A 27,876-nucleotide genomic window follows, 5' to 3' on the forward strand; every position below is an offset into this window, starting at 1 on the left:
TTGAGGCGACGTCCGCGCGTCCGCCCGCCCCTGCCGGGCCTGAGGGCGGGGGTGCCGGCTGTGTCTGGGCGCGGCCCCCTCGCTCGCCGCCCAGGCCCCTTCCTCCTCCCCGCCCTTCTCCTCCCGGCCGGCCTCTCGCCCCGCCCAGTGTCTGCGGGGAAAGGAAACCGAAAGTGCGCGGCGCCGGGCGGGGCCGCGGACCTGCCTGGGCCCGAGTCCGAGCACCAGTCGGCGGCGGCGGTGGCCGAGAAAGGACGCACCGGAGCCCGGTGAGCGACCCCCGTCCCGCACCTGCTCCCGCCCCGCCGCGACCCCCGGTGCCTGCGCCACCCTCTCCAGAGCTTCTGCCGCCACTTCTGCCTCGACGCCCGCCTCAGCGTCCCCGCGCCCCCATCACCCCCACAGCCCCCGACACCTTTTCAGCGCCCCCATCATCACCCTGAATCCCTGTCCCCTCTTCTCAGCGCCTCTCTTACTCCTCTCAGCGCCTTCATCACCACCCCCGCCTCCAGCCTCATTATCTAGTTCTCCTCTGCCCCCCACCCCATCTCCACCTGCACTTTCTGCCACAGCCCCCCTCATCTTCCTCCGTCCTCACCTCCCATCACCTCATTCATCACCATCTTCTAGAAGCACCCTCCTCACCTAGACTCCCCATCCCTATTTCCAGGCCCTCACTACTTTAACAAACAGCCCCCAGCTGAGCTCAGCCCCACCCTCTTCTCGAGGCCCCCAAACCTCTTACACTCTCCCCCACCTCCCCAGCCGCTCCCCGCTTCAGCCTTGCCATGGCACCTTCTTCATGGCCCCACACAACCCTGGCTCTCCCTTGACCCTGTAACATCTCCATCAGGATCTACTGGGCTCCTGGGTGCCAGGGACTCCTCCATCCTTTCTTATACTCTCTCAGGACCCTGGAGACTTCCCCCTGAAACCCAACGCTAACCTCTTTCATCCCATCCTGGTCACTAACATTCTTCTCTAATTTAACTGCTACACCAGCTTGACCATCACTGGTTTTCTTTATCCTGCCCTTTTGAAAGGCCTTGGTTCCCAAAGAAACCCACTCTAGTCTGCTTTTTTATTGTAGCATTTCCTGTTCCTCTCTACTCCTTGCCTTTCTTTTTTCTGTTTCTTTTATCTCAGAAAATTTGTTTCTATTTTAGTATTTTTCAACAAGAGGAAGAAGGAGTTTTCTCCTGGGAATTTTTTTTAATTAAACAAAAAAACAAAAAGACTCTAAATATTGAGTCTCTGCCACGAGAGCTGGGTTTGATAAGATGATGGATGAAATTCACCAAAAACATTCCCAGCAGGAAGGAAAGGGGCTCCTTTTTCTGATGAGGATAAAAGCTACTCCTCATATAATGCCAGATCTATTCACAGTTTCCAACTATGAATGCTTTAAAACTTAGTGAGAGGCATAGTTGGAAAAGTCCCTTTGCTGAGGACTCTGAGTTACCCACTCTTTCCCTAGCCCCAGCCCACATGATGTGTATGAGTAGGATGGAGAAGTTCCTTAAAAGGGACTTCCTCTTTCTCTTACAGGATTACTGTCGAAAACCATCAAGATAGAAGAAAGAGGAGAAGGAAAGAATTGCAGATTTCTAACTGGTCCTGGGGAAGCAGCATCCTGTAGATGCTTAGCCTCCTGGTTATTGAAACATGTAATTTCTTTCTCTTGATTTAGTAGAGCAGAGGGCTTAATCAGTTTGGCTGTGTTCCAAAGAGTAGGCTAGGGATAACTGCTCACTAATTTACAAACTATACAGTAAGCTATAGGGCATTATATAATATAAATGCTGGATGGAATGGCGAATACATGATTTGGGGGTTAATACAAACATACTTCTTTCTGTCCTGGCAACACTGTTTGTTTGCTTTATAGGAGAGCAAAATGAAACCTAGCAACTGATTAAGTAACTTGGCTAAAGGCATAAACCAGACAGGAGTTTTGAATGGAAATTGATGACACTACCTTAACCCCAAGAAAATACAAGGATAAAGGGAAGGGGGAATTTGATCCTTTGAAATTTGATCCTAAATTGTGAATTTAGTGTTTTGTGTCATAATTGAGTATTCACAGAGTTTAACACTTGTGCACATGATTAAAATCTGTGTTTGACTCTTAGTTAACAAATCATTGACATGTAGAGGCAGAAAGATTAGCTTAATACTATTTGGGGTTTTTTTCCTGCTAGATGCTGTGTTTCAAAGGCACTGATAACTCTCAACCTGTGGGGACTTCCGGACAACTGAAAGTAACGTGAACGTGGAGGAAATCAGGTGACTCGGAGATGGAGGACCGAAGACCTTGTCCAGAGGCCAGGCCCAGGAATCCTCATATTAACCACAGAGGTGAGCAAAGTATTCTACCTTCAGATAGTCCCAGACTGATGGTGGTTCCACTTACGAATTTTTGACTTTACAAGATGGTCCAAAGGCAATATGCATTCAGTAGAAACCATACTTCATATTTTGAATTTTGAACTTTTCCTGGGCTGGCGATATGTGTGTGGTGAGATACTCTCTTGTGATGCTGGGCAGCGGCAGTGAGCCACAGCTCCGGGTCAGCCACGCAGTCCCAAGAGTAAAGAACTGATGCAACCATTCTGCACCCAGACAACCATCCAGTTTTTTCAGTACGTTATTCAATAAATTACATGAGATATTCAACACTTTGTTATAAAATAGGCTTTGTGTTAGATGATTTTGCCCAGCTGTAGGCTAATGTAAGTGTTCTGAGCACATTTAAGGTAGGCTAGGCCAAAGTATGATGTTTGATAGATTAGGTATATTAAATGCTTTTTTGACTCAATGTTTTCAACTTACAGTGGGTTTATTGAGAAGTAACCCAGTTGTAAGTCGGAGAAAATCTGTAATGGGAAGGAAATTGAGTTCTGTATGAATGAGCAGACCCACCAAAATTGACTGCATCTCTCAAGAGTGGTTTATTCCTGGGAATTCCCAGGTCGTCCAGTGGTTAGGACTCGGTGCTTTCACTGCCAGGGCCCAGGTTCAGTGCCTGGTTGGGGAACTAAGATCCTGGAAGCCGTGCAGCACGGCTAAAAGAAGAAAAGAATGGTTTATTCCTTAGCTGCAACATGAATGACTCTCAGACTAGATGGCCCTCTCCTTTCCTTAAGAGAGCTTCAAATGGGTGCAGTTCACTTCAGCAAAGGTAGTGATGAGGTGTCAGAAATGGAAGTAGCTGGTTTAGAGTAGCATTATCCAGTAGAAACAGAATGCAAGCCGAAAACTTAATTTTTGATTTTCTAGTAGCATCATTAAAAACAAAAAGAAACAGGTGACATGAATTTTAAAAATTTAATACTAATTTGATAAAATTTGGTACTTGTCCTATTTAAGCCAATATGTCCAAAGAATGTCATTTTATTATAATTGAATATATTTTATTATTATAGTACTTTTCTTGGAGTTTTTTTCCTTCCAGTTTTATTGAAATATTGTTGACATACCAGCACTGTATAAGTGTAAGGTGTACAGCATAATGATTTGATTTACATATCTCATGAAATGATGACCAAAATAAGTGTAGTGAACAGCCTATCATCTCATATAGATACAAAATTAAAGAAATGAAAAAAATTTTTTTCCTTGTGATGAGAATTCTTAGTCTCTTAATAACTTTCATATATAATATATAGCAGTGTCAATTACATTTATCATGTTGTACATTATATGCCTAGTACTTATTTATCTTATAACTGGAAGTTTGTACCTTTTGACTGCCTTCATCCAATTCCTCTTCCCCAAACCCCTCACCTTGGGAAACCACAAATCTGATTTCTTTTTCTGTCACTTTGTTTTTGAAGTATAATTGACCTACAACATTATGTTAGTTTCTGTTACACAACATAATGATGCAGTACTTCTATATATTTCAAAATAATCACAGTGTCTAGTTATGATGTTACCATACAAAGATATAATTATTGACTATATTTCATGACTCATTTTCTGCAACTGGAGGTTTGTACCTCTTCAATCTGCCTCACCTATTTCCCTTCTCCTCCTGCCTCCCTCCCTTCTGATAACCACCTATTTATTCTCTGTATAACTCTGTTTCTGTTTTTTTGTGTGTTCATTTCTTTTGTTTTTTAGATTCCACATATAGGTAAAATCATATAGTATTTGTCTTTCTCTGTCTTATTTCATTTAGCATAATACCCTCTAGGTCCATCCATGTTGCAAATGGTAAGATTTCATTCTTTTTTATGGCTGAGTAATATTCCATTATACACACACACACATGCATATATATACACACACACATATATACATACATACATGTGTATATATGCGTGTGTGTGTGTGTGTGTGTGTACCCCACATCTTCTTTATTCATTCATCTGTTGACAGGGACTTAGACTGCTTCCATATCTTTGCTATTGTAAATAATGCTGCAGTGAAAATAGGGGTGCATGTACCTTTTCTAATTAGTGTTCATAGTACTCTAATAATTTTAATACTGTATTTGTATTTACACCCCCCAATATTCAAATATTATCATTTTAAGATGTTATAAATATAAAAAATTTTAGTGAGATATTTAACTTTTTTGCTATTGTCTTTAAAATTCCAGGTGTCATTTTACACATCTTAATTCAGACTAGTCACATTTAAGATGCTCAATAGCTACACATAGCTAGTAGCTGTGTATTTGATAGTACGTGTCTAGAGTCCTAGTCACCAAAGCAAATTTAGTTCTGAAAGCATCACTCTACTGTAGTCATTATTCTGTTTGCTCAGAACTTTCTCAGACGAAAGTAAACTGAATGGATTCTTGCCTTTTTGTAAGTTTGCAACATGTCCTCTGAGTTTCAGTTGTGGAACAAATGAGGAAGAACTGTTGAATTTTATTTTATGAGCTTTGTGAATGTTGAAAGGATGAGAAATGATACAATTCTTTCCATTCTTCCAGAACACTGAGTCTTCTAATCAGATCAGAGTATTAAAATAGGACTTTCTTGTGATATCTAGAGAGTTTGAAAAATAAATACAAAGGAAACAGTTATAAAAATTCCAAGTTCAGTATTACAGCATTTATATCTTACCAAGTTTTCCTTTATCTTGTCACATTAAAGTTTTCTCTGCTGATGGGCAGTTGGTGTCAATTGTAAGACATCTTGATTTACAGTTGTTAAAAAGTGTGCTTCTTAGAATGATAAAATACAGCCTATTGAGAGCAATGGTATTTATGAACTTTTTTTTAAAGAAAACATGAGTTGAACTCCTGCTTGTATTCTCTCTGTTTGATACTATGATTAGTGTTAACCTTTATAAAAAGGTGTGGATATCCAATAAGAAGAATTCCCTATATTGCTAGCAATAAATATTTATGAAATTGAAAAGGAAGTACTTTAAGAAAAAAGGCAGTATTTTAAAAGCAGCGCTTCTGTAGTTAGTGAGAAAAACTGGATTTTGTTTTTGGCGGGGGGGAAGGAGTCTAATTTAGTCCTAAGTTGAGATCAATTGGTAAAGTCCAAAAACTGTGCTTTTCTAATCTAAGAATTTACAGAAAGAGGAAATGTGTGCTGAATGTTTTAAACATTCCCCACTGACAATACAAAGTCTGATATTTTTAAAGTTACGTTTATAATTCATTTGTATCAAAACTATTTTAACATACATGTGCTTTTTCAAATTAAAAAAATGAAGTAGAATATACCAAATGCATAAACTTTTATTAGCTAAACAGTTTCAGTGTCTGAATTTTTGTGGCAGTTTTTTAATGTTATGGTTCTTAATGCAGAATGGGAAGTAGAATCCTCAGGTATCCAGGCATCTCTTGTTGAGCTGAAGAGTATTCATTGCTTTGGCCTCACTGTTTTGATTTCAACTATCATTAAGTGAAAATATTTTCAATTAATATTCTAACTAATGGTAATATTAATTAGAATAAAAAGAAATTGCTTTTTTGAAATATGTGTAACTTCTAAAAATAAAACTTTATATTTAAAAAAATGTTTTCTCTACAATGTACAAAACAAGGAAATATGTACATTAGTGGATTTAGAATGTGATGGCATGAAATGGTGTAATCATCTTGAATATGATGTGCATTTGAAACTTTCTTAACATTTGTTATCATCAAATCATTGAGTACAGTCTTATTTTGTTTGTTTTTAAAATCTCCAAGTCATTCTGCTAAGTTGGGTCAGCTCCAGAGTCAGTTTTAGAGGAAAGGAAAGTGAAATAAAACGGGCTTGGGTATGTTGGCCAAGGTCACTTATGAAGTGTGTGGAGGATCAAGAAAGAGAAGTTCAGCTTCATCCACAGGATGGTGTTAGCTTTCTTTTGTGTCCTGGGTATGTCTCCTCCCTTTCCCCATAGCTCCTTGTGTGAGGGTTGGCGATAGATAAGTGCTATGGAGATGAACTTGTGCTGCAGCAAGGAGAAAAAATTAAGTTTTGTTTTCCAGGTTTCTGCATCAAAGTTTGAGTTTCACTTTTCAGTTTCCTGAATCAAAGTTTGAGTTTCAATTTCCAGTTTCCTGAAATAAAACTTGAGTTTTGTTTTTCAGTTTCCTTCACAATCTATTACTTGGCTCAGAAACATCTCGGCAAAGGAAGCCCTACCTTCCCCTTTGCCATCTGATGCTGAGCAAAGTTCGAAAAGCATTTCCCTTACTTTTATCCCACTCGATGCCTCTGTCGCCTTTGACCTAATTGTTTAGAGGCAGAAGCAATGGCCCTAGAAATCAATAGGATATTCCCAATAAAAAAATTATTAGTATTTCTGCTAGTAATAACTAACATTAATGAGAGCTTTTTATGTGTCAGGTAGTGTACTAAGCATCTTATAAACATTTAATCTTTGCAGCAACCCAGATAGTGAGGCTTAGAGAAATTATACAACCTAGCCAAGGTTATACGGTAAGGAAGAACCTAGACCAAGAATTGAACCAGGTCTGCTTGGCTGTGAAACTTGCTCTTACTATTGTTGGTACTGGCAAGAGACTGAAAGCAATGAGATGATCTTTTTGAGCCCCTGAAATAATCCCAGCTCGTGAGGATTAAATGAGTAGTTATTCTCTATCATGTAGTAGGCACTCAACAAATGTTTATTCCTTTTTTCCTTTTCAACCTTTGAAAAATCAATACTTTTGTAATATATACAGCAACCATAGTAATCTATTTTATATTTATTACATGACTTGGTAGGAAACCTTTTTTCTCTCTAAATAAAATCTAAGCTCCTTAGTAGTTTTGGAATATGAGTATGTTCATATTGTTGTACTACTGGATTTTCTCGCATCTTGATTTTTGTGCTTACCCCAAATTCCCATTGTGTTTAGGGCCTATGGATGGAGAATTACCACCAAGAGCTAGAAATCAAGCCAATAATCCACTAGCCAGTGCTCTCAGAGGAGGAGCCAACCAGCCCGGAAGGCATCCTAGGGCCAACAACCATCCTGTTCCTCATCGGCAAAGAGAAGAGAGGTTAGGGGCCATGGGCAGGAACCCACATCAGGGAAGGAGGAACCAGGAGGGGCATGCCAATGATGAACCTAGAGGCCAAAGACACGGTCAGGAAAATGATACCAGGCGGAGAAATGGCAACCAGGAGGGAAGGAACCGCAGGCCACCACGATCTGATGAAAACTTTCAGCAGTGGCGGACCCCCCACCAAAAACCTGCAGAACAGCCACAGCAGGTGAAGAAACTGGGCTACAGGTTCCTAGAAGGTCTCCTGCAGAAAGACCCCTCTGAGGTGGTCATCACACTTGCCACAAGTTTAGGACTGAAGGAGCTCTTGTCTCATTCTTCTATGAAGTCCAACTTCCTTGAGCTTATCTGTCAGGTTCTTCGGAAGGCTTGCAGTTCCAAAATGGACCGCCACAGCGTTCTCCATGTTCTGGGCATAGTGAAGAATTCCAGATTCCTCAAAGTCTGCTTGCCGACTTACGTGGTAGGGATGATCACTGAACCCATCCCAGATGTTCGAAACCAGTATCCAGAACACATTAGCAACATCATCTCCCTCCTCCAGGACCTTGTAAGTGTCTTTCCTGCCAGCTCTGTGCAGGAAACCTCCATGCTCATTTCTCTCCTGCCCGCTTCTCTTAATGCTTTGAGAGCCTCTGGTGTTGACATAGAAGAGGAGACAGAGAAGAACCTGGAAAAGGTCCAGACCATCATCGAACATCTGCAGGAAAAGAGACGAGAGGGAACTTTAAGAGTGGATACCTACACTCTCGTGCAGCCTGAGGCAGAAGACCATGCTGAGAGCTACCGGACCATGCCCATTTATCCCACTTACAATGAAGTGCACTTGGATGAGAGGCCGTTCCTTCGCCCCAACATCATTTCTGGAAAGTATGACAGCACTGCTGTCTATCTGGACACCCACTTCCGACTCCTGCGAGAGGATTTTGTCAGACCCCTACGAGAGGGTATTTTGGAACTTCTCCAAAGCTTCGAAGACCAAGGCCTGAGGAAGAGAAAGTTTGATGACATCCGAATCTACTTTGATACCAGGATTATCACCCCCGTATGTTCATCGACAGGCATTGTCTACAAGGTGCAGTTTGACACAAAACCACTGAAGTTTGTTCGCTGGCAGAACTCCAAGCGATTGCTCTATGGGTCCTTGGTGTGCATGTCCAAAGACAACTTCGAGACATTTCTCTTTGCCACCGTGTCTAACCGGGAGCAGGAAGATCTCTGCCGAGGAATTGTCCAGCTCTGTTTCAATGAGCAGAGCCAGCAGCTGCTAGCAGATGTGCAGCCCTCTGACTCTTTCCTCATGGTGGAGACAACCGCATACTTTGAGGCCTATAGGCACGTCCTGGAAGGACTCCAGGAAGTCCAAGAGGAAGACGTCCCCTTCCAGAGGAACATCGTGGAGTGTGACTCTTATGTGAGGGAGCCAAGGTACTTGCTAATGGGGGGCAGATATGATTTCACTCCCTTGATCAAGAATCCCTCGGCCACTGGGGAATCTTTGAGAAATGCCGAAGGCCTGAGACGTCCCAGAGTTAATGTCTTAGACCCCAGCCAGTGGCCCTCAAAAGAAGCCCTGAAGCTGGATGACTCCCAGATGGAAGCCTTGCAGTTTGCTCTCACAAGAGAACTGGCTATTATTCAAGGACCTCCTGGAACAGGTAAGAAAATTTTTTAGAGCACATGACATCTGCCTTATGAGATAGGCAAGTGAGGCTTGATTCTAGGTTTCTAGAATGTCTCAGTTTAAAACATTCTTCTGAAATGGGCACCAAACTTGTTTAAAAATCAGCTGCTCATAGTGATTTTCCAGTGAGGACCCATTGGTATGCATAGTAATAGATCAAAATCACAAGGTTAGAAAAGACTGCTAAGGGGTCAGACTTGGGGAGATGTATTACCTCTGCTTCATCAAAGGCTGTGTTAATTTGCTTGATTTTATATAAATTTAAATTAAATAATATCAAGTATATAATAGCTCTGTGTGCCAAATACTACTGTATATGATTTGCTTTGATATGTTAACTCATTGCAACTCTGTGAGATAGAAACCATTCCATTTTACAGATGAAAAAACTAAGGCAAAGAGAGGTTGAATAATATGTTGAAGCTCACACAGATGGCAAGTGACAGACCTCAGACTAGAACTCAGGAAGTCTAGAAGCCAGCTCCTGACTTCTCTATCTACCACACTGTACTTGCTTCTCTTGGAAATATGCTTCCCTACATCCTCTTCCCCATGTACCACTCTCTGATCCTCCTCTGGGATGATAGCTACTATTTGCAGTTTGACGAGTATCTTTCCAAAAGTTTTCCAAAGTTAAAACTGATATATCTTTGTGTCTTTATGTGTATTTATATGTTTACATACATACATGCACAGTTTTCTTCTTTTTTAAATAACAAAAATAAGATTATGCTCTATGTATTGGTCTACAATTTATATATATGTATATAACAACGTTAGGGGTATTTTTACATTCTTTATACTACAGTCACGTTTAGAAATGTACCTCACTCTTTTTTACCATGCCTGCACTCATGGCATGAATGTACCATGATTTTTTTTTTCACAGACAGTGCTTAGTAAGTATATTCATATATCTATATCTGTGTGTGTTTATCTTTGAGTACTCTGCTTATTACTTATGTAGTTTTTTTCCTAAGGTGGGAATTCACGTTAATAGTTAGGGTAGGTACTGCTATATTAAAAATATTAAAAACAACAACAAAAAAAACCAGGAAGAGGTTCTTTAAAAATACTGATAAAATAATGGCAACTCATGATAAAAAATTAATGTAACAAAATGGAAAGTTCTTTCTGGTAAGAAACACCCATATAATGGGAAAATATGCATAATTAAAGTGATGCTTTCAGGACTTTAGGAGAAGAGAAAGGATATGCCAGTTTGGTACTGCCACCAGGAATGAATTAGTGTTCCCATTTACTTATATACTTTCCAGCAGTGTTTTATGGTATCAGTCTTCTGTGCTCATTAACAGTTTTTGCTCATCTGAGAGGTTAGAATTTTTGGCTCATTATTAATTTTAATTTTATGTTTTAATAAAAAAAGGTTCAGATATTTTAAAAAGTCCGTGTCTCTCTTCTCCCACCATCCCACTAAAGCAAACAATGTTATTGTCTTCCTGTTTATCATTCCCAAGATATTCTATGAATATTCAAGGAAATACATGCTTATATTTATTTCCCCCCCACTTTTTTTTTTAACTCATTCTGCTAGAAAACACTTTGCATGTTGCTTTGTTCACTTATAAAATATCTTGGTGATTCTTTCATATTGGTGCATAAGTAGTATCTCACTGTTGTTTGTGACTACATAATATTCCATTGTATAGATAGCTCATCATCTCTTTAACCAGTTCCTGGAAAGATTTACTAATACAAACAATGAGTCAGTGAATAACCTTGTTTGTGAGTCATTTCACACAGAAGCAGACTATATCCAGGAGAGAAATCCCTAACTGAATCAAAGAAGATATGAATTAGTAATTTTAATAGATAGTGCCAAATTGCCCTCTGGAAATGTATATTACAATGGTTAATTTATATTTCTTTAATCAGGAGTGAGGTTAAATATCCTTTCTTGTCCTTATTATCTATTTATATAACCATTTCTGTAGATTGCCTTTTCATATTTGCCATATTTCTGTTGAATGGTTTCTTTCTCTTATTAATTTGTAGGAACTGTTTGTATATTCAATATATGCATGTTGCAAATAATTTCCCCAAATGTTACCATTTGAATGGGGACTCTTTAGCTCCAAGTACAGTAATAATTTGATCATTCCACACTAGCTTGAGAGACACACAAACACACACACACTGCTAAGAAAGAGCCCACCTGTGAGTTTGAGGGGAAAATGACAAAGGGGGTCATTTTTAAGATGGAAATCCCAAAAAGTGTCCATTCTTAAGGGGAAGGAAGCAGTGGGAGAGGATGGGGTAAATATTGAATTATAAAGATTTTCTTTCCTTCAGAGGTCTCCTTATCCATCCAGTCCTGCAAATTAGAGACATAGGAATCATCTTTTTCTGTTCCCCACCCCAGCCAAACCATTATCAAGTTCCAATCAAGTTTACCTCTGAAACTTCTCCCCCATCTCCCTGGTTATCTCAACTGCTGGAGCCAGGTTTTATCCTCATTCACTGGAAGATGTCAGGAACCTCCCAACCAGTCCATCCCTACCCTGCCTTGTCCACTCTTACTCAGTTATCACTTTCCCAGGGAAGCCTCTTCTAATCTCACTGAGCAGGCCAGAATCAGAATTATTTGTTTTCTTGGTACCATATATTTCTCACCTGTGATTTTTTGCATTTGTTTGTGGGATTAATTATCTTTCTCTTCTGCAAGTCTGTAAGGTCCAGGAAGATAAGAACCATGGCTGTTCTGCTCACCATTGTATTTCTTGTGCCTAACCCAGTGTCTAACACCTGTTTGGCACTCAGTACATATTATTTAAAGAAAAAAAGGGAGCAAGAAATTGTTATTTATCTATGCTGAAAAGTATTCAGCTATACTGAATTTTTTTTATTTTTTTGTATGACTCACTCAACATTGAGTATTTTTGAGGACAGTGGCTACCTTCCCAGCTTGACACAATGTAAGAATTTAGCTGTTTGTAAGCAACTAATTATTGGCTATTTACTAATGAGCCCATAACTCTAACTTCAGTGTTGATTTCTGTGCGTTTTTCCCTCCTCTATCACAAAGGCAAGTCTACTATGGTATATTAAAAGCATTTCTAAGTAGTTTGCCATATGAGATTAGGAACAGTGTATGTGTCCATCAATAGAAAACTGGCTTAAAAAATGCCTTACAGCAGTGAAAAACAAAAAGAGGATTCTTTTTATGTACTGATAGAGAACTACCTCCAAGATATATTAAGTGAAAGGAGCAAGATGCAAAACAGTGAAATAGTGAAGATAGTCTGGTACTAGTTGTATTTTGAAAAGGAAGGTGGAAGGCTAGAAAAAGACTGTATATTTGTTTTTGTTTGTATGTGCTTAGAATGACTACCTCTGGAAAGTTACATAAGAAAGTAGAAACACTGGTTGCTTGCAAAAGAGGAACTAGATGGCTGGGGACAGAAGAGTGAGGAGGACATGGTACACCCATTTGTGCTTCTAGGATTTTAAATCGTCTCAATATATTACCTTAAAATTTTAAATAATAATAATAATTTGCTGTAAGTAATTAATTACTCCTTTTAGAAAGTCTCTAAGCTTTTTAACTCTCCTTTTTCCTTGTTTTTTAGGCAAAACCTATGTGGGTCTAAAAATTGTTCAAGCCCTTCTAACCAACGAGCCTGTTTGGCAAATTAGCCTCCAGAAGTTCCCCATCTTGGTTGTGTGTTATACTAATCATGCTTTGGACCAGTTTCTGGAAGGTAATATCTGTAGGCAAAACTGTTCTCTGCTGGGAGTTCCCTGGTGGCCCGGTGATTAGGATTCTGGGCTTTTACTGCTGTGGCCCGCTTTCAGTCCCTGGTCAGGGAACTGAGATTCTGCAAGCTGCATGGAGTGGCCAAAAAATAAAGTTCTCTATTAAGACATTTATAGTTGAACCATCAGCAACTTCAGTAGCTTTCTGTTGCTCTTTGGATAAAGTCCACAGTCCTTACCATGACTTGAAAGGCTGGGTGTGGTTTGCTCCAGCTTAATTCTGAACCTCACCTACCTCTTCCCTTATTCTAACTCCAGCAGCACTGATCGTCTGCCATTTCTTGACTTCCTCCTACTTCTCCCTTGGCCCATGCTATTCCCTCTGCCTAGCATGTACTTTTTCTTTCTCTCTTTCTTTCCATCTTGTTGCATCCAACCTGGATGGCTCCAGCTCGTTCCTCAGGTCTCACTTCATATGGACTTTCCCTCATGAAAGTCTAAGAATAGACCAAGACAGGGACTTCCCTGGTGGCGCAGTGGTTAAGAATCCACCTGCCAATGCAGGGGACATGGGTTCGATCCCGTCCAGGAAGATCCCACATGCTGCAGAGCAGCTAAGCCCGTGTGCCACAACTACTGAGCCTCTGCTCTAGAGCCCGCGAGCCACAACTAGTGAGCCCGTATGCCACAACTATTGAAGCCCGTGCACCTAGAGCCCGTGCTGCGCAACAAGAGAAGCCACTGCAGTGAGAAGCCCATGCACCGCAACAAAGAGTAGCCCCTGCTTACCTCAACTAGAGAAAGCCTGTGCACAGCGACAAAGACCCAACGCAGCCAATAACTTAATTAATTAATTAATTAATTTAAAAAGAAAGAAGAATAGACCAAGACAAGGTGAAGACTCCTTTTGTATTTTTTCTTCTAAGACTTAATTAGCACATGTGTAACAATGTATTTGGCTGTGTCTCTACCCTAGACTGTAAACACTAAAAGGATTGGTCCTGTTTCTTGCTGTATTCACAGATCCTGGCACATACTAGACACTCAAAAAATACTAATTGCATTAATGAATGAATAAGTATTTGTTTTTCCTTTGGAAAATAATGTTTAGACTATTATTTCCCACTCTTTAATATCCTCCTTTTACCTAGATTAAATCTTCCTTATTCCTAGAGTCTCAATTTAAACTAGATCCTCAAAAATTAGATCCCTACCCCACCCAAACTAGGTAAGGTCCCCTGTTATATACTTTCAGCATGTATTTACAGTATTAAGTTTTATTATAATAAAATGTTTAATATATATCTTCTCTGGTAGACATGAGAACAAATGGGGAGCTGAGCCTGTGTTTTGACCACTGTATCTTCAGAACCTAGCACATGCCTGGCACGTAATAAGCAATCAGTAAATATCTGTAGAGTGACTATTAGAGAACATTTACTTTGTGCCAGGCCCTCCCTAGGAGCTGTAAAGATACTCTCTCGTTTATCCAGACTATGCCCTATAAGGAAAGTTTTTTTGGGTTTTTATTTTAATGTTTTATTTATTTATTTATTTATTTGGTTGCTCTGGGTCTTTGTTGCGGCAGGCGGGCTCCTTAGTTTCGGCTCTCAGGCTTTTTAGTTATGGCATGTGAACTCTTAGTTGTGGCATGCATGTGGGATCTAGTTCCCTGACTAGGGATTGAACCCAGGCCCCCTGCATTGGGAGTACAGAGTCTTAACCACTGTGCCACCAGCACAGTCCCTAAGGGAAGTATCACTGTCTTCAAATCACAGACAAAGAAACTGAGGCTCAAGTTAAGTAACCTGCCCCAGGTTACATAGCAGTAAGTGGTGGACAAGACTTGGGTCCCTGAGTGTCTGATTTGAAAGCCTGTGCTCTTAAGCACCACACTTCACTGCTCTGCGCGTCACATCTCAGGGGCCTTCTGGTTCACTTTTGGGGTAGGTTCCCTGTAAGTACCATTTTGTACCCTAACGGACCAGCTGCAACAACATCCCAAACACATACAGCTCTCACCTGAGAGAATCCAGCATAGCCCCTCTTAACTCTGCCATGCTCTGCCTTGCTCCATAGGCATCTACAAGTGTCAAAAGACTAGCATTGTGCGGGTAGGTGGAAGGAGCAACAGTGAAATCCTGAAGCAGTTCACTCTGAGGGAGCTGAGGAACAAGCGGGAATTCCGCCGCAACCTCCCCATGCACCTCCGAAGGGCCTACATGAGTGTAAGTCCCAGCTTTGGAGATCTGAGGTAGCTCAAGGGAGAACTCACTAAGAGAGCAGTGGCTCTCTGGGTAGGCAGTCCAGGGGAGATAGGGAGGCTCCACAGAGCTGTGAAGGACCCAGGTTCCTTCCAGCATTCTGCTAATCCTGTGGTGTGATCTTTGCTGTCATAATCCAAGATGGAAAAGGGACAGAAAAGGGCACACCACCCCTCCCAGCCCCTGCCAGGACCTTAAAAGTACTTCCTGCAAACCACCCGTAGCACTTCTACTTAGAGTCTGTTGACCACGTAAGTGTCATCTAGCTGGGCAGCATTGTGCCCAATCAAAGCTCCGAGTTCTTACTACTAAGGGGACAAGAGAGAAGTCTCCACCATAGTTTACTTGCCCTGCTTTCCTGTTGTATTATTGGTTTCCTTTTCTTACTAGTTGGTAGGAGGCTTTTAGACATTTTAGATACTAATCCTTTGGTTTTAATACTGGCTGTTCCTTTGTTAGTTTTGTTTTCCCTCAAGGCAGAGACTGAGTTTAGGGCAAGATGATACAGCCTCATCATTTCTTTCCCTCTGTTCTTGATAGATTGTGACACAGATGAAGGAGTCAGAGCAAGAGCTGCATGAAGGGGCCCAGACCCTGGAGTGCACCATGCGTGGCGTTCTACGGGAACAGTATCTGGAGAAGTACATCTCCCACCAGCACTGGAAAAGCCTGATGAATGGACCAATACAGGTAGGGGTCATCCTGGGGGTCACAAGCATCTCTCTTGTCCCCACATTTGGAGGGAGCATCCAGCAGAAGTAGCAGTCCAGAGCATTAGCTATAATCTTCTGTGGTGCTGCTGTGATACGAGAAGTTCCTTTTCATTAGAAAAGGCAGCTGAATATACTTGTCAGAAACAAGACTCTGGAGCCAGTCTGCTGGGTATGAATCCTGACTTTGTTCTAGGCAAGTTACTTAATTTTTTTGTTCCTGTTTCCTCTTTTATAAAGTGGGGATAGGGGCTTCCCTGGTGGTCCAGTGGTTGAGACTCAGAGCTTCCACTGCAGGAGGTACGGGTTCGATCTCTGGTCGGGGAACTAAGATCCCATTGAACCATGTGAAATTGCCAATATTTGTAAATTTAACTTGCAAAAATGGCAGTTTCTTACAGATCAACTTAATTCTTATAGGATTGTTATTGGACAAACAAGTCAATGTTTGTAAACCTCTTAATTTCATAAGAGTGCTCTAAGTGCTTGTCAAATGAAACAGAATCATAATGAGGCAACCTAGCACATATAGAAGGCCTGGGACTTGATGGATCTGTCATGCTAACTGTGTGACTTGAGCCAGTGTGATCCTCAGGTCCCTCAGCAGTCAAGCAGTAATAATAATAATGCCTGCCTTCAAAGGACATTATAAGAAGTAGCTGATATGATCTGTGTATGTTTTTTTTCTTTTTTGGCCGTGCTGTGGGGATGCAGGAATCTTTGCTCCCCAACCAGGGATTGAACCCGTGCCCCCTGAAGTGGAAGCTCCAGAGTCTGAACCACTGGACTGCCAGGGAAGTCCCTGACACAGTCTCTGTAAAGTGGTTGGCCAGGAATCCAGTGAAATGTTAGATCTACTATCAATAGGTTGGTCATTTCCAGGGTTACAAACCCGAAAGCCTAAGACGGTCAGTCGAGTCCTAGAAATGACTGAAGTAGGCTCGGTGTGAGGTGTTGGGAAGTAGCGAGGACTGAGGCAAACTGGAAAAGGGGTGGCAGCAGCCCACTTGAGCCATGTGTTGCCATTCAGGAATGCAGGCTCATGGCTCCTATAGCTCCTGATTTTGCCAGAGGAGGCAGGAAATTTTTTTTTTTAATTCTATGCAGTCATATTAAACGATCCAGTTGCCCAAATGTTGCACTTTTAAGAGAATTTTAAGGGAATTACCTCTTGATCCTTTGAGAAGACCTTTCCTTCATACTAGTTGTCATAGAAGTCTCATGACTAATAATTCTTCTTTCCTCAGGATAGTGAATGGGTTTGCTCCCGGAGCTGGAAGCATTCCATGATGCTGGAGTGGCTGGGTCTAGGTGTTGGTTCTTTCACCCAAAATGTTGCTCCAGCAGGACCTGAAAATGCAGGTAAGAAGTGCATGTCTACCTAGATCACATCTTAAGGTGGAATATGGTGAAGACGAAGACTAGAAGAGCAGGACTTAAAAGTAATGCCCAGAATTTATAAAGAGCTATAATCAATCAGAAAAAGACAAATAATAGCTTAATAGGAAAACAGACAAAAGACTTTTAAAAAGTGCATCGCAAAATAAATTCTCATGGCCAATAAGCATGAAAAGTGCTCATTAGAAATGAAAGGAATTAAAATTACAATGATATACCATTACACACACCTACTAGATTGGCAAAAATTAAAATGTTTGCTGTAATCCCACATTGATAAGAATTGTGGAGCAGTAGGAACTCTGATGTGATGCTAGTGGAGACATTAACTGGCAAAACCACTTTATAATAAGAGAAAAACAGAAGGAACTGAAATGTCCATCCACATTTGTACAACAGATTGATCAATTACAGTCTGTTCAGATAATGGATGCAACTGTGAAAAGCAATGAATTACAGCATATACAGCAATATATATGACTCTAGAAACATGCTGAATGAAAAAAGCAAGTTACAGGAAAAAATTGATATGTACAATATGATTTCATTTATATAGAGCTCAGAGAAGTCAAAACTAGGTAATGTGTTATTTGAAGGTATATACACATTCTGTACGTGGTAAAGGTAAACGGGAGGAATGAGTAATATAAAATTCAGGTTAGTAGAGCCCGCAAGGGTCTTCAAAGAAATTGGTGACTTTCTACTTAAGTTGGGTGAAAGGCACCTGGATGTTCATTTTATATATTTTTATTATCCTTTTTTTTAAAAATAGCTTTTCAGCTCATATATATAATATATGTTATTTATTTATTTATTTATTTTTGGCTGCGTTGGGTCTTTGTTGCTGCACGTGGGCTTTCTTTTATTATCCTTTAAATTGCACGTTTACATTGTATACTTTTCTTTGTATATGTATTTGACATAAGTAAAACCTTCCTTAAAAAAGCATACATTCATGTGATTTTTTAAATGTAACAAAAATATATGTAAGGAGGCCTGAGTCTCTCTCCCCTCTCATTCCTCCCATTTCCCTACCCAGAGGTAACCACTTAAGCCCCTTAAGAATGTCTTCATGCACCTAAGCTCTTATAGGTAGTCTTTTTCATCCTTTGGCTTCAAGAGTCTCCATCCCTGCCCTGCCTGCTTTCCTCTCTTAGCCCAGGCAGAAGGGGAGGAGGAGGAGGAAGAAGGGGAAGAGGAGGGTTCGCTGATTGAGATCGCAGAGGAGGCCGAACTGATTCAAGCAGACCGGATGATTGAGGAGGAAGAGGTGGTGAGGCCCCGGCGACGAAAGAAGGAAGAGAATGGAGCAGTCCAGGAGTTGGCTAAAGTGCTTCTGGCCATGAGGCTAGACAACTATGGCCCCGGGACAGCAGCCGGGCAGGAGCAAGCTGCAGGAGAGTGGGAGGTAAACTCACTTCCTTGTAGCCCCTGAAAGCCCTAACCAGAGTGGGAAATGGGAGTTCGGTTATTACTGCCAGGTGGGTGTGGGTCACTTTTCTGAAACAGGCCTGAGAGCATCTGTTCTGACCAGAACTGCAGCCCCTGATTTTCACCCTCTTCTGTTGCGCTGTATTTACTTCATCCCCATAATTAGCTTAATTTACCCTTTTATAGCCTAATCCTAGTATAAGATAGGTCCAGTTTCCAAGAGTATAAAAATTATGGTCTTTTAGAGGGGCCCTAGCAAGAAGTGCTAACTTAGAAAGACAGGAAGCAGGTAGCCCAGTGCTTTTCCTGAGCTTTTAGAGACATGCAGCGCATATGAGTCAGATCAAACACTTATGGTCTCAGCGCTTGGTGCTTTCAAGGACATTCTCTTCTCAACTACAAACAAATCTGTGCATTAAGATTTTAGAGGATTCAAGTAAAACAGAATGAAGTAAGCTATGGAATATTCATCCTTCATTCACTCTGAAATTTGATATTTCTCTTAGAGCCAGAGTAGTATAAATGCCCAGACTTTCTGTCTACTCCTTCCTTTGTTAGAACCTAGTGGACCTCAGAATTTACCATGTATTACTATGACAGCAGAGCATTGAACTCCACTGATGATTTAGGGGGCTTTCAAGGGCAACTTTGAATGCAACTTTCTCCAGTCTGCTGGCTTTGAATCTGACCTCCTAGTTCAGTTCACCATCACTGTATGTGAGAGACAGAATCATGATCCCAATACTTGGAAGCATGGATTGGGCATCTCTCTGCCATGTGGCCTCAGGAGGAGTTGAATTGTTTGGTTTTAAAGTGGAAGGGGGTCCATAATATTGTGACATCCATCTGGCATGCTCAGACCTAGTGACAGGCGGGGGAGAGCACTTTCTCCAGAATGGTGCTTTTCACCCACTTGTTGAAGGTACTATCTTAATATAATGGCATTAAGACCATCTTAGCAGGACCTATATGGCATTTAACGAGAGAAACGTACCTCCACTATTATCATGACATATGTTTTAGGAATGAGAAGCAGACTGTGGTGAAAAGACGTTCAATGATAAATAGTGCCAGCACTCTTCTAAAGTGCTTTCCATGTATTTATTCCTGCAGTCAATCCAGCAACTCTGTGAAGAGGTACCATTATTATTCCCATTTTATAGAAGGGGATGTTGAGGCACATAAAGGTTCCATAATTTATTCTAGGTCCCACAACTAATAAGACTTTGGCTCCAGAGCCCTCATTTAGCAATGAAATAGCTGTTGAGAGGTGTGAGGCACTTAGAGAAGCTCATCAGAGATGACAGCTCCTTTTTTAAATGTGCTCTGGCCCCTGCCTCGGGCTTGAAACCAGGCGCACCCCTACTCAGCGCCTCTGACTGGTGTTGGTACCTGCAGACGCAGCGCGGCCAGAAGAGAAGAATGAAGAAGAAAGTGAAGGTGGAGCTTCGCAAGCTGAACGCCATGACTGAGGCCGAGGCTAGCGAGATCCAGGACGTTTGGCAGCTGGACCTGAATTCTCGCTGGCAGCTTTATAGGTACTGTGCCCGATCCCCCCGGCTGCCCCCGCAGCCAGCCCATGTAATTTCCCCAGGGGGTTCCTTTTCTGTTCCTAGAATATAAGCCCTTCAGATCTTCAGCATTAGTGTTAACTAATGATTGATTGAGCGCCCACACTGAGCTCAGTGATAGATGTAGCCATGGGACAGAATGACACGCTTGGCTCTACCTTCATGGGGTTTAGAGTCTATCCAGAGAGACAAAGTAGTTAGTTCCACAAAGAAAAAATTACAAATAGGCATCAACACTAAGAAAGAAAAGAGCAAGGAGTGCTAACAGGGGAGCTGAGCTGGTCTGAAATAGCCAGGAAAGTGACATCGGAGGCAAGATCTGAAAGATGAGGCATTAATAAGGCCAGTTGGGAAGGGGGAGCAGATGAGCGTGCAGGGACCACGTGAGTAAAGGCCTCGAGATGGGAGGGAGCATGTTTGAGAAATTGAAGGAAGGCAACCAGCATGGCTGTGGCTCAGACAAATGGAAAGTGAGGTCAGAGAGGTGGGCAGGGGCCAGACTGTACAGGGCCTGTTAGGGCTAAAGAGTTTACAGCAGAGTGGTGACATGATCTGTTTTACTTGTGGAGAATTACGGGAGAGGAGGGGTGGAGACGTGGATAGAAATTGAACAGAGACAATTTTTGAGAAATTCTTCTTGAAGCTTTTAAAGTCCCCTACTCTTGTCCAGTAATTAACCTCTGTTCTTTATCCTCCTCCTTCCTTAGCTGCTGACCACTTACATGCATCTCTCCGCACATCTCTTTATTGGGTGTTTTGGACTCTCGGGACCCTGCACACCTGGGTCTCTCCTTTCTCTGTGGCTTGTAATCTCCTCTAGCGTGTAGAGTCCGCCTCACGCACAGGGCACACTGAAGGGGGTTCTTCCACCTACTCAAAGAGCACATGGCTTCCTTTCCCTGGTTCTTCACATTCTCCAGGCTGTGGCTACAGATGTACCAGGCCGATACCCGCAGAAAGATCCTCAACTATGAACGCCAGTACCGCACGTCAGCAGAGAGAATGGCTGAGCTGAGACTCCAGGAAGACCTGCATATCCTGAAAGATGCCCAGGTTGTAGGAATGACCACAACAGGTAAGAAAGCATGGAGTTCACTCTTGATGCCAAATGCCTATCAGATTTTCTAGGACAGGTAAAGAGAAACTTCTTTAGTAGGTTAGAGGAAAATACCATGAAAAGCTATTGAAAGCAAGCTGTGTTTAGGGTTCTCTTGGTGAAATTCACCTACTTTCTTCTATTGCATTTGAAACCTCAACAGTGACAACATGGGGAGGATGCTCTGGAGACCACCCAGCAGCACTCATTCTCATCCAGTGGTCACCATAGCCCTGGATCAGTGTGAGGGATCAGTTGTCACAGACGCAGGTTCAGGGGTCACCAATCCAGAAGCCCAGTGGCACAGTGAGTCCAGTACATCTGCTCAGAGGAGTCTCTTTGATCTCTTGACTCGAGGTGCTGCCAAATACCGCCAGATCCTGCAGAAGGTGGAGCCTCGGATCGTCATCGTGGAAGAGGCTGCTGAAGTCCTCGAGGCCCACACCATTGCCACACTGAGCAAAGCTTGTCAGCACCTCATTCTGATTGGGGACCACCAGCAGGTAGGCCAGGGGCCCCTGCAAGATGGACTGGCTCTCTGCAGGAGTGGAATCAGACAGGAAGACCCTGGTCTCTGCTTCACCTGTCCTCAAGCTTATTAGTGGCTTTCTGTGATTCCTCTCTTCTTCACCTCCCATGTTCAACTAAGAGCAGGTGCTCTTAGATTTGGGGCATATTGTAGAGGTAGCATCATCCATGGCATCTGTTCCCTTTGCTACTTTTTAATCATGGCCATTTAAGTGGACTATTACAACAGCACGCTCCCCATCCCGCTGCTTCCATTTTTGCCACCCTCTAATCCATTCTTTGTAAAGGAGCCAAAGTGAATCTTTTTAAAAAAGTAAATCAGGTCATGTTACTCCCCAGCTTAAAACCCTCCAGTAGTTTCCCATTGCACTTAATATAAAAGTCAGGCTTCTTAAAGTGGCCTACAAAGGCCAATATTCTCAGCCTGCTTCTCTGACCTCACCTCATACCACCATCTATCTCATTTGCTCACTGTGTTTCCACCCTCTGTTCTTTCTGCTCCCTCTTAGAGCTTGCTTTTTGAATGACTGGTGACTTCCTCCATGCTGGTGTCAACTCAGATGTCACTGTTCAGAGAGGCCTATGTAAAGAACCTCCACCCCTGGACATTCTGTCACATCACCCTTATTTCTCGCCTTCATGGCCTTTGGTGTCCTTAGCCTGTTAATACTTAGAGCAGTGGCTGGAACACAGAAGCTACTTGAAAAACATGTGATAGGTGGATTGATGGATGGATGGTTGCAATACATTTTCTTTTCCTTGTTTTTTTTTTTTTTAAAGATTTATTATTTTAATTTTGGTTGCATTGGGTCTTCGTTGCTGCGCATGGGCTTTCTCTAGTTGTGGTGCTTGGGGGCTACTTTTTGTTGCTGTGCACAGGCTTCTCATTGCTGTGGCTTCTCGTTGCGGAGCATGGGCTCTTGGCGTCCGGGCTTCAGTAGTTGCGGCTCACGGGCTCCAGAGTGCAGGCTCAGCAGTTGTGGCGCATGGGCTTAGTTGCTTCGCGGCATGTAGAATCTTCCCGGCCCAGGGATCGAACCTGTGTCGCCTGCATTAGCAGGCAGATTCTTAACCACTGCGCCACCAGGGAAGCCCTACAATATATTTTCAATGGAGAATCCTCAGCCGTGTTTCTCTTCTCAGCTGCGCCCCAGTGCCAACGTGTATGACCTGGCCAAGAATTTCAACCTTGAGGTGTCCCTCTTTGAACGGCTGGTGAAAGTAAACATTCCCTTTGTCCGTCTGAATTACCAGGTGAGAAGCTTAGATCTTTGTTTTTACCAAATGTCCACCAGGAGAAGGCTCCTGGGAACCAGCCAGCTGCCAGCAAGAAAGGTTTCATAAAAATAAAGCTAGTTTAGTAATGAAATGACTGACAGATTTATTTTGTTTTCTGCTTTAAAATACCACAAGATCAGCTTGAGTTCAGTTCGTGTCAGATAAAGGAGCTGTTTCTCTCTATTATTCTTTTCAAGTGTTATCTCCCCACATTTTCCACTAGCAACTTAGTTATTAGAAAAGTGTCCATTTATTCTCTGCCCATGTTTTTAATGACATACATGTCTTGTTTCAGCACCGCATGCGCCCTGAAATTGCCCGGCTTTTGACCCCCCACATTTACCAGGATCTAGAAAATCATCCCTCTGTTCTCAAATATGAGAAGATTAAGGTAAATGTGCCCTATCTGATCTTTTCTGACGCTGTCAGCAACCTAGGATGTTATATATTCCTCAGGATGAAAAAGGGGTTTCACAAGGGAGTATAGCCAACTTTTTTAAAAAGCTAGCTATTGGGAATTCCCTGGCAGTCCTGTGGTTAGGACTCAGCTCTTTCACTGCCAGGGCCTGGGTTGATCCCTGGTCCAGGAACTAAGATCCCACAAGCTGCACGGTGCGGCCAAAAAAAAAAAGAAAAGGTAAAAAGCTAGTCATTAAAAAGAGGAATAGTGTAGAAGTTGAGAATACAGACCTGGGTTTTTGAATCCCAGCTCTGCCATTCAGTAGCTGTGTAACCTTTAGCAAATTATATACCAGTTCTGAGGATGAGTGTCTTTTGTACAGTGAGAATGATGGTTGCTGCCTCGTAACATTATTGTATTGAAGGAGATAATGTATATAAAGCAGTCAGCACAGTGGGATGCTCATAAGTTAGATTATGGTACAGAGTATACGGAAGCCTTCTAAGATCCCTCCCTGTAACAGGGTCAGTGGCCAGCGCACATGAAGATAGAAAAAACTACCATGAGTGAACCTTCTAACACATCTCTTCTTTTTCTCTCCAGGGGGTCTCTTCCAGCCTTTTTTTTGTAGAACACAACTTTCCTGAACAGGAAATCCAAGAAGGCAAAAGCCACCAGAACCAGCACGAGGCTCGCTTTGTGGTGGCGCTGTGCAACTACTTCCTGTGCCAGGAGTACCTGCCCTCTCAGATCACCATCCTCACCACCTACACCGGGCAGCTCTTCTGCCTGCGCAAACTCATGCCTGCCAAGACGTTTGCTGGCGTCAAAGTCCACGTGGTGGACAAATACCAAGGGGAGGAGAATGACATCATCCTCCTCTCACTAGTGCGCAGCAACCAGGAAGGCAAGGTGGGTTTTCTCCAGATACCCAACCGCATCTGCGTGGCCTTGTCCCGCGCCAAGAAGGGCATGTACTGCATTGGGAACATGCAGATGCTGGCCAGGGTGCCCTTGTGGAGCAGGATCATCCACACCCTGCGCGAGAGCAATCAGATCGGCCACGCCCTCCGGCTGTGCTGCCAGAACCACCCCGACACCCACACTTTGGTAGCCAAAGCTTCCGACTTCCAGAAAGTGCCCGAAGGAGGCTGCAGCCTACCCTGCGAGTTCCGGCTGGGCTGTGGACACGTCTGCACCCGTGCCTGCCACCCCTACGACTCCTCGCACAAGGAGTTCCAGTGCATGAAGCCGTGCCAGAAGGTGATCTGCCAAGATGGGCATCGGTGCCCCCTTGTTTGCTTCCAGGAGTGTCAGCCTTGTCAGGTGAAGGTGCCCAAAATTATTCTCCGGTGTGGCCATGAACAGATGGTCCCTTGTTCCATGCCTGAGTCAGATTTCTGCTGCCAAAAGCCTTGCCCCAAGGTCCTGAAATGTGGGCACAGGTGCAGTCACCCGTGTGGTGAAGACTGTGTGCGGTTGTGTTCAGAAATGGTCACCGTGAAACTCAAGTGTGGGCACAACCAAAAGGTGAAGTGTGGCAATGTGGAAGACCTCATGTATGACCTGCCAGTCAAGTGCACTACCAGGTGTGGTACCATCTTGGACTGCGGGCATCCGTGTCCCGGCTCCTGCCACAGCTGCTTCGAAGGGCGCTTCCATGAGCGCTGTCAGCAGCCCTGCAAGCGCCTCCTCATCTGTTCCCACAAGTGCCAAGAGCCATGCATTGGCGAGTGCCCACCCTGCCAGCGGACCTGTCAGAACCGCTGTGTCCACAGCCAGTGCAAGAAGAAGTGTGGGGAACTGTGCAGTCCCTGCGTGGAACCCTGTGACTGGCGCTGCCAGCACTACCAGTGCACCAAACTCTGCTCTGAGCCCTGTGACCGACCCCCATGCTACGTGCCTTGTACCAAGCTGCTGGCTTGCGGCCACCCCTGCATTGGTTTGTGTGGGGAACCATGCCCCAAGAAGTGCCGTGTGTGCCACCAGGAAGAAGTCACCCAAATCTTCTTTGGCTTTGAGGATGAGCCCGATGCCCGCTTTGTACAGCTGGAAGACTGCAGCCACATATTCGAGGTGCAAGCCCTGGACCGCTACATGAATGAGCAGGATGACGAAGTTGCCATCAGGTTGAAGGTCTGCCCTATCTGCCAGGTGCCCATCCGCAAAAATCTGAGGTATGGAACCAGCATCAAACAGCGGCTGGAAGAGATTGAAGTTGTCAAGGGAAAGATCTTGGGCTCAGCAGGGGAGATTGCAGTCAGCCAGGAACGACTTAATGCCCTACTGGAGAGGAAGAACCTCCTCTACCAGCTGCTCCCTGAAGATTTCCTGATGTTGAAAGAGAAGCTGGCCCAGAAGAATCTGTCAGTGAAGGACCTGGGCCTTGTTGAGAATTATATCAGCTTCTATGACCACCTGGCTGGCCTGTATGAATCCCTGAAAAAAGTGCACGTCTTAGAACAAAAGAAAGTGAGGACTCGATTAGACCAGGTTCATAAGTGGCTAGCCAAGGAGCGTTTGAGCTTCACCAGCCAGGAATTGGATGACCTCCAAAGTGAAATCCAGAGGCTCACATACCTGGTGAACCTCCTGACACGCTGCAAGATAGCAGAGGGGAAGGTGAGAGGCAGAGTAGCAGAAGAGGTCTCCAGAGTCCAGAAGATCCTCGAGGGAACATGTAAGTTCACCCAGGAGGATGAACAGCTTGTGCAGAGAAAGATGGAAGCTCTGAAAGCCACCCTTCCCTGCTCTGGCCTGGGCATCTCAGAGGAAGAACGAGTGCAGATCGTCAAAGCCATGGGTTTCCCTCGTGGGCACTGGTTCAAGTGCCCCAATGGCCATATCTATGTGATCAGTGATTGTGGGGGAGCCATGCAGAGGGGCACATGTCCTGACTGTAAGGAGGTGATTGGGGGTGTAAATCATACTCTGGAAAGAAGCAATCAGCTTGCTTCCGAGATGGATGGAGCCCAGCACCCTGCCTGGTCTGACACGGCCAACAACCTGATGAACTTTGAGGAGATCCAGAGGATGATGTAGGAAGATGGCATCCCGCTGCCTTTTGCCCCGGCCACCATATGGCTGAGCCAGCTCCCTCGTGAAGGAACCGAAGTTTGTTTTTTATTACTGTCCTTTAGTCTCAGCACCTATTTAAGGATCCACTTTTAGGGCTTGCCCACATTTGTTTCTAGATTTACCCCTGCGCTAGAGTAAGCACTTTACCTCCAGAACTGAGAGCAAAGTTAACAGATTTCTCCTCTTTTTCTCTCCTGCAAGTTAGTGGACAGACTGCCTGGAGCATGTTTAGGGCTTCCACCTAGGGCTACCTAGTAGTATCTCTGGGTCCTGACTCAGTCAGATGTTTTTTTCTGCTGTGCTCCGGAGGCAGATATGAGCTCAGTGAAGCTGACTCATTCTACATTGCCAGGCCCTAACTTGCAGACTAACTTCCACTCTAATAAAGAGGCCCAGAGGAGTTGTTTATGAACTGCTTATCTTTTCAAGGAGCACAAGAATCCCTCCTACCCTGCTCCTCGGGCACCCTCATTCCAGGAGATGGAGGCACGTGATAAGACAAAGACTTTAGTGACTAATTCTGACCCAGTTACATATTCACTGAGAGTGGGGGAAAGTGTGAGCAGCCACAGCTGGGGGCTTATGCAACAGGCCCAGGCTAACTAAGGAGTGATCCCCGTACCTTTCCTGTGACTTGCACTTTGGGATGGTGGAGGTTTCCTTCCCTGCAGTAGGAGAGGTTCAGTAGCTGTGCTGGTTCCCCAGGGCCCTGAATGGAGCTAAACTCTCATTTGGTACCAGCAACACCTATCCAAAATGTGACCCTTTGTCCCAACACCCACTATTACAGCTTTTGCCTGGGCAGGGTTAGCATGCCAGCAGCTTCTGCAGGTCCCAGGTCCATACCAGAAGCCAGCCCCCAGGCCTGCTGCCTGTATATGTATTCCCTCAGTCCAGTGTTCCTTAGAACTGACACTTAGGCATCTCAGGTCTTTCTAATGTTGGCAAGAAAACATCCCTTTGCTATGTATACATCTCCTTTTTTGTCTTTACTATGCACTTTAGCCTATAAAACCAATTAATAAAAACAGTGATTGAGAAAAGCAGTTGTCCATGTTTGTCCTCAACTGTTAAAAGCAGCTCAGGCAGCTTGAGAGACAGTGAGGATGGAAGTGGAGGCGCTGCCTACAACAAGGCCATTCTGCTGTTTCTGTGGTACAGGGTTTTTTCTTTTGGCTGGTAAGTCATTTTTACTCTTGGTAAAAAGAAAAATTTTCAACCTGTACAGAAAGGTATACTTGAATTTTCC

The 27,876-nt window shown here is 43.4% G+C and overlaps 1 protein-coding gene across 2 annotated transcripts; it reads left to right on the plus strand.

Annotated features, from left to right (window-relative positions):
* The first annotated feature begins 21 nt into the window (after nucleotides 1–21).
* On the plus strand, nucleotides 22–27,670 carry ZNFX1 (zinc finger NFX1-type containing 1). Of its 2 annotated transcripts, XM_057702040.1 has the most exons (15): nucleotides 22–269; nucleotides 1,549–1,667; nucleotides 2,202–2,358; nucleotides 7,322–9,130; nucleotides 12,747–12,878; nucleotides 14,953–15,101; nucleotides 15,678–15,827; nucleotides 17,095–17,209; nucleotides 18,403–18,653; nucleotides 20,075–20,214; nucleotides 21,168–21,322; nucleotides 21,701–21,846; nucleotides 23,015–23,125; nucleotides 23,445–23,540; nucleotides 24,153–27,670. In XM_057702040.1, the coding sequence occupies exons 3-15, from the start codon at nucleotides 2,298–2,300 to the stop codon at nucleotides 26,589–26,591; spliced, it is 5,754 nt and encodes a 1,917-aa protein (XP_057558023.1). In that variant the 5' UTR covers nucleotides 22–269; nucleotides 1,549–1,667; nucleotides 2,202–2,297; the 3' UTR covers nucleotides 26,592–27,670. The 2 variants fall into 2 exon arrangements, with proteins under 2 accessions (XP_057558023.1, XP_057558022.1); XM_057702039.1 differs by lacking the exon at nucleotides 1,549–1,667.
* Nucleotides 27,671–27,876: the final 206 nt, after the last annotated feature.

The sequence above is a fragment of the Hippopotamus amphibius genome, chromosome 12 (genome assembly GCF_030028045.1).
Source record: "Hippopotamus amphibius kiboko isolate mHipAmp2 chromosome 12, mHipAmp2.hap2, whole genome shotgun sequence".
Classification (NCBI taxonomy): Eukaryota; Metazoa; Chordata; class Mammalia; order Artiodactyla; family Hippopotamidae; genus Hippopotamus; species Hippopotamus amphibius.